The 13,059-nt window shown below is 50.5% G+C and overlaps 1 protein-coding gene across 1 annotated transcript; it reads right to left on the minus strand.

The window, feature by feature from the left end:
• Nucleotides 1-3,199: 3,199 nt before the first annotated feature.
• Nucleotides 3,200-11,110, minus strand: LOC107123804 (gonadotropin-releasing hormone II receptor-like). The gene is made up of 3 exons (XM_015427148.1): nucleotides 10,598-11,110; nucleotides 8,402-8,603; nucleotides 3,200-3,606 (listed from the first exon to the last, which is right to left on the minus strand). The coding sequence occupies exons 1-3, from the start codon at nucleotides 11,108-11,110 to the stop codon at nucleotides 3,200-3,202; spliced, it is 1,122 nt and encodes a 373-aa protein (XP_015282634.1).
• Between the last annotated feature and the right edge of the window lie 1,949 nt (nucleotides 11,111-13,059).

Genomic DNA, 13,059 nt, shown 5'->3' on the forward strand with positions numbered 1-13,059 from the left:
AACATGCACGAGGGGTAATGCAGATGAGATGCGGGGGGGGCGGGGGGGCTTGTTTCTTGGTGGGGGTGTTCGGCAGGGGGCGGGGAAGAGGTTGGCCCTCCGGGGGAGAGCTGCTCCCAAACGTACCCCTTGATTTTCTCCTATAGGAATGGAAGGGGGGATTCTGTTCCAACTATGGGGAATGCACCTGGGCAAAAAGGTATTACACCCGCGTGGCTCTTTGCTGCTTCGCCGGCTCTCTACAAAACTCCAGACAGGTTTAAGAGGAGGGCAAGGCCGGTGTGTTTATTCCAAGTAACCAGAGTCCTGCCCCGCCCCTCCCCAAGATGGTAAAGGTTTCCCTTGCTCGAAAGCTAGTCAAATCTGACTCTAGGGTTGCGGTGCTCATCTCCGTTTCCAAGCCGAAGAGCCAGCGCTGTCCGAAGACTTTTCTGTGGTCCTGTGGCCGGCATGACTAAACGCCGAGGCACATGGAACGCTGTTACCTTCCCACCGAAGCGGTGCCTGCTTATCTAGTTGCAATTCCTTGCTTTCGGACTGCTAGGTTGGCAGGAGCTGGGGCCAGAGACGGGAGCTCACTCTGTCCCGCGGCACTCGGGTCTCAAACGGCCGAGCTACAGACCTTCTGGTCTGCAGCTCAGCGTCTTAACCTCTGAGCCACCACCAAGATGTTAGAGAGCTGTAATTCGGCCTGCCTGCCTGCATGCTGAGGGTAGAATATTCTGTTCTTCCCCAAAGACCTCTGGTCTTGCCCATACTTGCCCATGGCATGCTAATTACAGCCGCACTCGTGACACAAGTCGCTGGGTCTAAATCTCATTAAGAAGACTGCATGTATTATGGCGCTGTTAAGACTCTCGTGCGTAAAGGGCTCGGTGGGACCCTGCTTGCCTCTTCGGTAAGTCCATTCCTGGCTCTCATCTACCCGCCACTGGTTGTCACACGCCAGTCCTGTATCCTGCACAGCAGTGGAAACAAACCCGCCTTCCCAAATGGCAGCGCTCCAAGAGTTCATGTTGCCCAATGCGTGTCTACAAGTTGGACGTGCTAACAAACCTTCCAGAACAATTAGAAGGGAATTAGATAAGCATATGGAGCAGAGGTCCATCAGTGGCTATTAGCCACAAGGTATAGATAGGGGCTCTGGGGCAAGTGATGCTCTGTCTTCTTGGTGCTTGGGAAGGGGGGCAACAGTGGGAGGGGGCTTCTAGTGTCCGGGCCCCACTGCTGGACCTCCTGAGGGCCCCTGGTATTTCTGGCCCCTGTGTGACACAGAGTGTTGGACTGGATGGGCCTTTGGCCTGATCCAACATTGGCGTCTCTTATGTTCTTCTGTAACAACCCGGTGTCTCCAAAAACACACACCTGCAGTTAGAATTAGGCTTGCACATGAAAAAAAATGTTTGTCAAAGCCAATATTTTTAAATGTGTTTGGCCTCAGGGCCACAGTTTGACACCCCTGAAGCCAGAGAGCAGAAGCTACGCCCAAGCCCAAGGACCTTCTGTTCCCGTAGAGATGCTGATAGAAGTAGGGTACCCACACCCGTACTTCTCTGCCAAGCTTTTCCAAAAGTGGGTAGGGTCATTGTAAGGCAGAGTTTGTTACTGGGTAAGGTAAAGGTTCCCCTTGCTCGAAAGCCAGTCGAATCCGACTCTAGGGATGCGGTGCTCATCTCCGTTTCCAAGCCGAAGAGCCAGCGTTGTCTGAGGACTTCTCCGTGGTCATGTGGCCGGCATGACTAGACGCCGAGGCACGCAGAACACTTGTTACCTTCCCACCAAAGCGGTACCTATTTATCTACTTGCAATTTCTTGCTTTCGAACTGCTAGGTTGGCAGGAGCTGGGGCCAGAGACGGGAGCTCACTCCGTCATGCGGCACTTGGCTCGAACTGCCGAACTACAGACCTTTCAGTCTGCAGTTCAGCGTCTTAACCACTTAAGCCACCGCAGCCCCTTGTTATTGGGAAAAAGTAAAGGTAAAGGTTCCCTTGCTCGAAAGCCAGTCGAGTCCGACTCTAGGGTTGTGGTGCTCATCTCCGTTTCAAAGCCGAAGAGCCAGCGCTGTCCGAAGATGTTTCCGTGGTCATGTGGCCGGCATGACTAAACACCAAGGCACACGGAACGCTGTTACCTTCCCACCAAAGTGGTACCTATTTATTTACTTGCAATTTCTTGCTTTCGAACGGCTAGGTTGGCAGGAGCTGGAACTAGAGACGGGAGCTCACTCCGTCTTGCGGCACCCTGGTCTCGAACTGCTGAACTACTGACCTTCCACAGCCTGCAGTTCAACGTCTTAACCACTTGAGCCACCGCAGCTCCTATAAGAACGTAAGAGAATCCCAAAATAATAGAGTTGGAAGGGACCTCCAGGGTCATCTAGTCCAACCCACTGCATAATGCAGGAAATTCACAAATACACACACACACACACAGTGATCCCTGCTCCATGCCCAGAAGATGGCAAAAAACTTGCAGGATCCCTGGCCAAACTGTCCTGGAGAAAATTGCTTCCTGACCCCAAAGTGGCGATCGGCATTTCCCTGGGTGTGTAAGAAAGAGCTATGAGAACTAAGCACTGAGGCAACCCTCCCTGCCCTCCCTTCTTGTGATCTGCCTCAGTTCACACAATCAGCTTGGCTGTCAGATGGCCATCGAGCCTCTGCTTGAAGACCGCCAGAGGAGGAGAGCCCACCACCTCCCGAGGAAGCCTCTTCCACTGAGGAGCCGCTCTAACTGTCAGGAAGTTCTTAGCCATGCTGGATGACGCCAGTGGCCCATCCAGTCCAACGCTCTGCATCACACAGTGGCCAAAACCCAGGTGCCATCAGGAGGTCCACCAGTGGGGTCAGAACTCCAGAAGCCCTCCCCCCTTTGGCCCCCCAAGCATCAAGAATACAGAGCATCACTGCCCCAGACATAATGTTTCATCTATGGACCTCTGCTTTGTATATCTATCCAGTCCCCTCTTGAAGCTGTCTATGCTTGTAGCTGCCACCACTTCCTGCAGCAGTGAATTCCACGTGCTAATGACTCTTTGGGTGAACAAGTGACAGCTTGCATGTGCGGAAGGAAGCATCTAACAAGGGGCTGAAACCTTTTTAATGCAGCTGCTTCCTACACTCAGTTGCAAGTTTTCAAGTAGGCACGTGACCAAGGCGATCATGTGCAAATCTGTCCCGGAGTGGCAGGTATCGCCTCTTAACACACCGTGTTCAGAGTTACCCCGTTGGAAGCACTCGAAGGCAGCACCCCACTGTCGTGATAATCTCGGTTCTTCGGGGAAATGGACGCAAGTTTGCTTCTCTCCTGGCGGCTCACCGCCAGCTCAAGACCCCGGAGGCAGGTCTTCATGTCCTCTCGGAAGGACGGGGTGTACAGCCCGTAAATGATGGGGTCGGTGCAGGTGTGCAGCAAGCCGAAGAGGAACAGGACATGGTTGATGTATTCCGGCATCTGGCTGATTATGTCGGGCTGGAACCAGTACCACAAGCCCAGGAGGTAGTAAGGGGTCCAGCAGACGATGAAAGACGCCACGATCACAATGGTCATTTTGAGCGTCTTCATGCGGGCCTTGGAGATGTGGTCATCTTTGCCTCTCACGAGACCTACGGAGGAATGACCGAGGAGTAAATGGAATGGGACGTGCAGAATCCCTGACTTCAGTTTTCTCCTAAAGGGACCAATCTATTCGTTTCATTAGTCTCTGTTAACCGTTTTGCTGTTTCCGTTGACTAACAACTATACCCTGCAACTCTCTAAGGCACTACTGGACTCAAATCTAACGGTTCTACTGGTGAGCCACTTTAGTGTTGTGGTTAGGAGCGTGGACTCTAATCTGGGAGAAACGGGTTCGATTCCCCATTTCTCCATATGCAGCTGCTGGTGTGGCCTTGGGTCAGTCACAAGTTCTCTCAGAGCTGTTCTCTCAAGGACAATCCTCGGGAGAGCTCTCTCAGCTCCACCTACCTCACAGAGTGTCTGTTGTGGGGAGGGGAAGAGAAAGGGATTGTAAATCGCTGAGACTCCTTCGGGTAGTGAAAGGCAGGGTATAAATCCAATCTCCCTTCCTTCCTTCCTTCCTTCCTTCCTTCCTTCCTTCCTTCCTTCCTTCCTTCCTTCCTTCCTTCCTTCCTTCCTTCCTTTTCTTCCCCCTTCCTTCCTTCCTTCCTTCCTTCCTTCCACAGACCAGAGCAGCTACCCTTTGAAACTATTGACTAATACTTAGTAAACAGAGCCAGTGGGGTATAGTGGTTAGTGTGTTAGACTAGGATTTGGAAGACCCAGGTTCAAATCCCTGCTCTGCCCTGGAAGACCGCGCCTTGGGCTAGTCCCTTTTCCCCAGCCGAACCTACTTATCAGGGTTGTGTTAAGGCTAAAATGGAAGAGAGGAGAACAGAGTAAGCTGCTTTGGGTCTCTATCGGGGAGAAAGAAGGTATAAATGAAGTAGATCAATACATATTTTAACAGTATGCTGTTTTAAGGAACGTGGGAATAGGTAGAAAAGAGCAAGAGTCCACGAGCACCTTAGAGACTAAGTAAATCTGTGGCCGATCCAGGTAGTTAGCCGCTTTGGTCTGAAGCAGAAGAACAAATTTAGAGTCCGGGCTTTAAGACCAACAAAGGCTTATTCAAGGTATGAGCTTTTGTGTGCGTGCACACTTTTTCAAATACAATGGAATGGGAGGTAAGGTTCAGCCTGTCTATAAGTTTGAGCTCTACCTCCCATTCCGATGTATCTGAAGAAGTGTGCACGCACACAAAAGCTCATACCTTGAATAAACCTTTGTTGGTCTTAAAGTTGCCCCCCCCCGGACTCTAAATTTGTTCTAAATTTGTGGCAGGGTAGGAACGTTTAAACTATGGTGCTGGAGAAGACTCTTGAGAGTCCCTTGGACTGCAAGGAGATCAAATCAGTCCATCCTAAAAGTAATCAACCCTGACTGTTCCCTGGAAGGCCAGATAATGAAACTGAAGCTCAAATACTTTGGCCACCCAATGAGAAGGGAGCACTCACTGGAGAAGACCCTGATGCTGGAAAAGACAGCAAAGGATGAGATGGTTAGACAGTGTCATAGATGCAACGAACATGAAGTTGAGCCAACTTCAGAGGACGGCGGAAGACTGGAAGGCCTGGTGTGATCTGGTCCATGGGGTCGTGGAGAGTCGGACTCGACTGTGCGACTGAACAACAACAAAAAGGAACTTTCGTGAGTCACTGCTCACTTCTTCAGATACGAATGGGTCACAGGGTTAACATGCATACTATTGATTTCCTCTCTCCACCTTGAATATTCTGCATCGCCTTAATGATAAATAGCAAAATGGGGGGGGTGGGGGGTGAGAGAGGTACAGAGAGCCATGAAAATCCTGGTGGCTCAGTGGCAGCGCAGACTCCCACCTAATGGGCTGTGGAATTATGGACTAACTGACACTTGTGGCCAGTCTTCTAGGGCAGTCCCAGAAACGGAGCAGTGCAGTAGTCTGACCGGGCAGTCACCGAGGCTAGGTCTCCGTGCTCCAGGAGTAGGCACAAGTGGCAGAAAGAACGGCTTTTATAGAGGGTTCCCCAAAACAAAGTGGGGGTCTAAGATTCCAGTTGAGACCTGATATTCCAGGGAGAGGGCTGTTCTGTCCAGAACAGTCATTTCCCCCCCACCATTTTTATCTCACCTGGACTGAATGTAAAGGTCATGATAGGAAGGAACGCGGTTATTAGGGCGATGAAATGATGCCTGCGCTGGATATGATACCCACCATTGCGTATCTCCTGTAAAATGCAGTAACGCGTGCACAAAATCAGTTTGGAGCACAAGAGGGAAATGTGTTAATCTCTAACGGACTCCCCCCCCCCCCCCATGTCTCTCTTAAACAAGGGGTAGCAGAGACTCGTCAGACAGAAGATATTTTCAGTATCGAGACTTCTGCAGTTCAAGGGGCTGATCTCGATTCTCTTTGAAGTCTTTTCTAACTCAATATTTGAGTCCAGTGGCACCTTTAAAGCTGACAAAGCTTAATTTGGGGTGTAAAGCTCGTACCCAGAATTAAACTCGGTCTTAAAGGTGCCACTGGACTCAAACTTTGTTCTATTGCTTCAGACGAACACAGTGACTCACCTGGATCTAATTTAGGGTTGCCAAATTTTACTTGTCGCTGCAGCGGGGGACTCCTGGCTTGCTCCTGGAGTGTGCATCCCCCCCCAGAACCACGTCACCCAGACCACGCCGGGCACTCTGGGGGCGGGGCCACGACCATCCGAGGGAAAACCATAGAGTTTTCCCTCGGATGACCATGGCCCCGCCCCCAGCGTGCCCGGCATGGTCGCGTCACTTCCGGGTGACGTACACGTTGCGTACTTTGGGGGTGGGGTTCCCCCTGGGGCCCGATCTGCCGGCAGCGGGGAACGGGCCTCTGGGGCGGGGGTTTCCCTGCCCCCCGGGGGGACTTAGCAAGCCTAATCTAATTCAATGTGTTCATTTGATTTATTGGATTAGGTATTTATAGGCTGCGCACACACACTTTCAATCCAATTTCCAACTGGCAATATCCAATTCAAAAGTGCATTTAAAGTGGATTATTTAGGCCCATTCTGCATCTAGCATTTGCTCCACTGTTTTACCAAACCCACACTGGAACGGAAGAAGATGTGGCTCAAAATTACACTCAGGGGGCCGACGCCATACTGACTGCAGGGTCATCCCTGAACGGCCATGAAACGGCCGTAAATCTATGCAGACGGCCACCATAAAACCGAGAGATCAAAAGAAGTGAAAATGGCATGAAAACTGGACACTGCCATAAAATCCGACAATCATCGAGAAAGTGGCATGCAATGCAGAGGGGAATTTCTGTTCCAGCCTGGGTTTGGTCAAACAGCAGAGCAAATGCTCGATACAGATTGTGCAAATATCCAATTCGAAAGTGCATTGAAAGTGGATTATTTCGTGTGTCTGATCGCAGCCTAATAAGTGCTTTTCTTCCCAACGGGGACCCACACCAGCTTACAGCAATAAGGAAAGCCTCCATATATAGAGGCAACAAACCTCTAAATACCAGTGATAAGAGGCAGCATCAGGGAAGGTCCTGGCCTCCGTGCTGCGTTTGTTTGGCCCTCCAGGAAAACTGGTTGGATTCTGTGTAAAACAGGATGCTGGACTAGATGGGCTACTGATCTGATCCAGCAGGTCTCTACTTAACGTTCTTCTCATTCTCCCCCGTTTTTTCCTCACAACGAACCTGTGAGGTAGGTTAGCCCAAGTTCACCCAGTGAGCTTCCACAGCTGAGTAAGGATTCGAACTCAAGTCTCCCAGCTCCTAGTCTGACACTAAGCGCTACACCACACTGTCTTTTTTGTCCAAACAACAAGTATAAAGAAAACAGTCATGTCTGACCCACAAATCAAGAAGAAGAGAAGAGATTGGATTTATACCCCGCCCTTCACTACCAAAAGGTGTCTCAGAGTGGCTTACAAACTCCTTTCCCTTCCCCTCCCCACAACAGACACCCTAGGAGGTAGGTGGGGCTGAGAGAGCTCTGACAGAAACTGCTTTTTTTTCAAGGACAGCTCTTGTCAGAACTGTGGCTTGCCCAAGGTCATCCAGCAGCTGCAAGTGGAGGAGTGGGGAATCAAACCCGGTTCTCCCAGATTAGAGTCTGCGCACTTAACCACTACACCAAACTACACCAAGACTTGCAAAGAAAATGCTTACTATGTATTTCAGTCTGAAGCACTACAACACAATAAATCAATTCCTACAAATCATAAGAAAATCCTAGTGCAAAGGTACATCATCAACGTAGTCTCCGGATTACATAACAATGTTTCAAAATTGGATCTTCCTCTGGAAATGTTAGAGTGGTACAAAAATTCTCTTGTTCATAACGGGCTTTACAAGAAGTCATGAAAGCTAATACATTCAGATAGGACGCTGATCTCAGTAAATGTTCAGGCTCAACCAGGGGTCTTGTTGTAGAAAAAGAGCTGCCGGAGCTCATTAGCATAACTCATTAGCATAACTTATTTGCATATGCCACGCCCCCTGACATCACCGGAAGTGACAGAAGGCCACACCCCCTGACATCACCGGAAGTGTGTCAGAAGGCCCGGCTACTTACCCTCCTGCTTCATCCTCATTCCCAAACGGAATGAGGATCGAAGCAGAGGGCGGGGTAAAGAAGGGGGCGGGGCTTCACCACGTGACCACCCCGCCCCCTAGAGGTTCTCTTCCGGAGCTCCGTACCTGAGACCTGGCACCCACAAAAAGCCCATTGCAGGTTTATGCTGCTAAGCTTCTAGTGGATCCTACATTTTTGTAGGCCGCACCACCCGAAGGTGCCAAAGCGACACAGCCGAACGGCGCCCGGCTCACTCCCGACTCCAGAAGAAGTCTGGTGGGCTCACCTTGGTTTATTTTCAGCTGCTTGCTGATCTCAAACAAGATGCGGACGTAGCAAATGATCATCACGCTCAGCGGGGTGACGTAGAGGGTCGTGAAGGTGAACATGTTGTAGGTGGTCTCCTGCCAGTGTTCCCGGAAGCTTCCGTGGGTCACGCATTGGGTGAAGTTGACTCCTGGGATGGTGTGAAGGTGGAAGATGAAGAGCTGAAACAAACCCGGGGGGAGGGAAGGAGCTGAGATGTCCGTGGTCACCACCTGAGAGTGGGGACTCGAACCTGGGTCTGCCAGATACTGACACTCTAACTTACAGGTCCCCTTTGGTTGCCATGGCACCCACCAGCACCTTTCCTGGCACCCACAAAATGTTTTTAGAAAGGGGGGGAGTGCTTTTGTCCAGCAAGGCTTCAGATTGGCCATTGCAGGTTCGAGCGGCTGTACGGATTTTTAAAAAATGTTTCTTTGACAGCAGCTGCCGCCGCAGCACGTGGATCGTCACTGTGTGACAGAAGGTAAGCCACTTGGCAGCCATTTTGTGGCAGCCATTTTGTGGCTGCACCCACGACTCTGTGTCGGAATTCCAAAGGGGCCTGCAAGATCAAAAGGCCTGAAGACTCCTGCTCGAAACACTACACAGTTGTAGGGTAGCTAGGTCTTGCCTTTCCCATGGCGGGGGGCTCCTGGCCCTTGCAATGTTTCTGTCCTGTGCACGGCGCGATATTGTCACCGGAAGTGACGTCATCACGATGTCGCGTGGCAACGCTCTAGCGTTCAGGGCAAAAACTCTATGGCAACCACAGAGCTCCCCCCTGAATGCTAGAGTGTCGTCACGCAGCGGTCCCAGTGTGATGATTTCACTACCAGTGATGTCACTATTTATTTATTTATTCAATTAGATTTACTAGGCCGACCTTCCCTACTAGGGTTGCCAAGTGTTACCTTCCTCCGCAGCGGGGGACTCCCGGGCCGATCCCGGAGTGCGCGCGTGCGCCACATCCACATCACCAGGAAGTGACATGACGCCGCCGGGCACGCTGGGGGTGGGGCCACGACCATCCGAGGGAAAACCATAGAGTTTTCCCTCGGATGACCGTGGCCCCGCCCCCAGCGTGCCCGGCATCGTCACGTCACTTCCTGGTGACGTGCACATCGGGGCCAAGTTCCCCCCGGGGCGCGATCCGGCAGCGGCGGGGAACGGGCCTCTGGGGCAGGGGTTTCCCTGCCCCCCGGGGGGACTTGGCAAGCCTATTCCCTACAAGTAGGGCTCAGGGCAGCTTACAACACAATAACATACAATAAGTAATCTAAATTAAAGCCGACATTAAAACTATCTAAAAAACAGATCAATAAATAAGAGAATATACATTCCAGATGGTGCGGGGAAAATTCAGCTCCCCGGCGTTGGGGGGGGAAGGGTTACAAGGGATGGGAAGAGTAGGGTAGGACGGGATATAAACCCAAAAACAAACTTAAAAAATAAATAAAATAAAAAATAAATGAGAGGGCCAGCTGTCATGCTATCCCATTGCTGTTCTCAACTGAATGCCCAGCGGAACGTCTCGGCCTTGCATGCCCTGCGGAAAGATAGTAACTCCCTCAGGGCACAGAAGTTTTCCAGCAGAGACTTCCACCAGGTGGGGGCCAGGGGCGAAAAACCCCTGGCCCTGGTTGAGGATAGCCGGACCTCTGTTGGACTGGGGACCACCAGGAGGCATTGTGTCGGCAGCATCCCCATGGGATGCTGCTGTTTGGGGGTGGGTGTCAGGTAGCCCTGTCATCGTCCTGGAATGAGGAGGGGTGCCCTCCCTTCTCTGTCTCAGCTCTCTCTGCCTCGCCAACTGTTTGCTATGCTTGACCTTGTAGATGCTCCAGCTGCAGTTTACTCGGCTGGGAAAGTTAACGGCTTTTTTGCTTTGCCTGCGCGCGAGAGATGTATCCATTGGCTCATGCTTACATGGGGGGGGGGGTCTGTTTGATTCTAGTATAAGCCAAAAGCCCTAGTACCGATGGCCATTCCTGACACAAACTGTACACGTGTTCTTTAGTACTGGACTCATCAATAAACAGTTATCTTCTTATGAAGCCCTGTGTGGTGTGACCTGACTAAGGTCCCTGACAGTGGGATCCCCTGCCCCGACTGGGGGGGACAGAAACCCCAAGTCAGGCCTGCCATTTGCCCCCCTGGTTTACTGGATTCTTACCTGGGGAGAGGCCAGCAGGACGCTTAGTGTCCACGCGACACTGAGCATGATGCGGTTCCGGTGGCTGGAATTAGCGAACGAGAAGGGGTGCAGGATGGCGGCATGGCGGTCTAAGCTGATCACCACCAACACCAGGGCGGCCGCATACATGGCAAAGAGCTTGAGGAAATTCAAGATTTTGCACAGGCCGTCCCCCGCGTACCACTGAACGGTAACGTTCCACACGGCGTCCAAGGGCATGACGGCCACGGTGACCAGCAAGTCTGCCACGGTCAAGCTCAGTATGAGCACCTGGACGTGGGATTTGCGCCGCTTCCGCACGACACTGGCGAAGACGATGGCGTTGCTGCATGTCGCGAACACGAAGAAGCAGCTGGTGACCACCACCCGGACCTTGGCGGCGAGTGTGAACGTCGGTTCGGCCCAGGCCTTCGGACAGGCAGAAACAGAACTGTTCTCATCCACGACGTTGCATCTGTGTGGAGGATTCATCAGGGGTTCTCCTTCAGTCATTACCTGGAGAAAACCAAAGGCAGGTTTTTATCTTTTTTAAGGAAAGGGAATCCTGATTTTGGTGGTGGTTCAAAGACCAGTCTTGGCTGAAGTCGAAAGAAATGCTTGTGGGTTAAATAGAGTTCAGGGCCTCATCTTGAACAACTTCTATCTAATTAAACTTTCCAGGGTCCAGCCCAGCCCAATCTCATCAGATCTTGGAAGTCCAGGGCTTGCACTGAGGAACTGTTTCCTTTTGTCTGTCCTGAACCTACTGCCCATCAGCTTAATTGGATGCCCTCGATTTCTGCTATTTTGGGAGAGGGAGAAAAAAAATTCTCTTTGCTCTCCCCATCTCCAGTTATCCTCACAACAACCCTGTGAAGTAGGTCAGTCAAAGGAAGACTGGTCCAAGGTAACCCAGCAAGTTTCCATGACAGAATGGGTATTTGAATCTGGGTCCTAAGCTAATACCCTGACCCAGGGCTATTTTTGGGCAGGAACGCACAGGAACGGAGTTCCGGCTGGCTCCCGAGTTGGCCACGCCCAGCAGGGACTCATTAGCATAATAGGCCACACCCAACAGCAGGGACTCATTAGGATTGGCTACATTAGGGTTGTGTGGCCTAACATGCAAAGGAGTTCCTGGTACAAAAAAAAGCCCTGGGTTTTGACAACAAACAAGGTAAAAAGAATGAGAAGCAAAAGGTGGGTGTGGCTGGATGACCACATTTCTGGTAACATGGAGGTGTGGCCTAATGTGCTAATGAGCTGTGTTGTCAGGGGTGTGGCCCAATATGCTAATGAGTTCCTGCTGGGCTTTTTCTACAAAAAGAGCCCTGCGGCCTGACCACTACACAGCGCTGCCCCCCGGCACAGCTGACAGAACAATCCCGGCCTGTGACAAAGTGCATTTTGTTCTGTGGTGGGAGAAACCTGGAGGCCATTTGGCAAACGAGAGATAAAACCTCCATAGCTCTGGATTCAGCAAGAAATTTAAATGTAAGGGAATTTTGTTAGTTAGAGACCCCGATGTTGAAACCTGGAGGCCATTTGGCAAACGAGAGATAAAACCTCCATAGCTCTGGATTCAGCAAGAAATTTAAATGTAAGGGAATTTTGTTAGTTAGAGACCCCGATGTTCCCACTCTAATCTGGGCACTAATATCTGTGTGTAGTTCACGTAATAAGAATAACAACCGCTTATCAATATTCAGATCTGCCAATTTTTGCCAAAGGCTATTCCTATCGATGGAATCAAACGCCGCAGCCAAGTCTACAAATGTTACGTATAAAGACTTAGTGGACTTTATGCGGATGATATGGCCCTAATATCACTTACAAAAATCGGGATGAGAAGATTATTGCAGCAATTGGGAATGTACTGTAAGGAAGAGACCCTTAACATTAACTTTGATAAAACCAAAGTGATGGTCTTTAGAAAAAGAGCTCAAATTTCCTCCTGGAGCATTCTTGGCAATTCAATAAATCAGAGTAGTACCTTTAAGTATTTAGGGATTACATTTAGAGAGAATCTGAACTGGAACGCTCATATAGCCATAGTAAAAGCATCTGCGACGAGGATTGTGGGATCCATTTTGAAGTTCTATTATACCAAGGGAGGTTTTCTTATTGATCCTGTTATAAAATTATTTAAAAGTAAGGTCATTCCCCACCTCTTGTATGGGGCCGAGGTTTGGGGTTGGAAAGAGGATATACTCACTAGTATTGAAACAATCCAAAATCAGTTTTTAAGGCGCATCCTGGCTCTTCCTAAGGGAACACCAGTTGCCCTGATGAGAGCAGAAACTGGTCTGCCTTCTCTAAGGGCGAGGGTGTATCTTGCGATTCTAAAATCTTGGAAGAAAATCAGAGCTGCTAGCACTGATTCGTTCAGCCAACTGGCCTTTAATTCAATGCTATCTAAAGACTTAGATCGTTCTTGCTTCCTCAATAACCTACTACTAAGA

This window comes from Gekko japonicus, unplaced genomic scaffold (genome assembly GCF_001447785.1).
Source record: "Gekko japonicus isolate JY-2015 unplaced genomic scaffold, Gekko_japonicus_V1.1 scaffold639, whole genome shotgun sequence".
NCBI classification, from domain to species: domain Eukaryota; kingdom Metazoa; phylum Chordata; class Lepidosauria; order Squamata; family Gekkonidae; genus Gekko; species Gekko japonicus.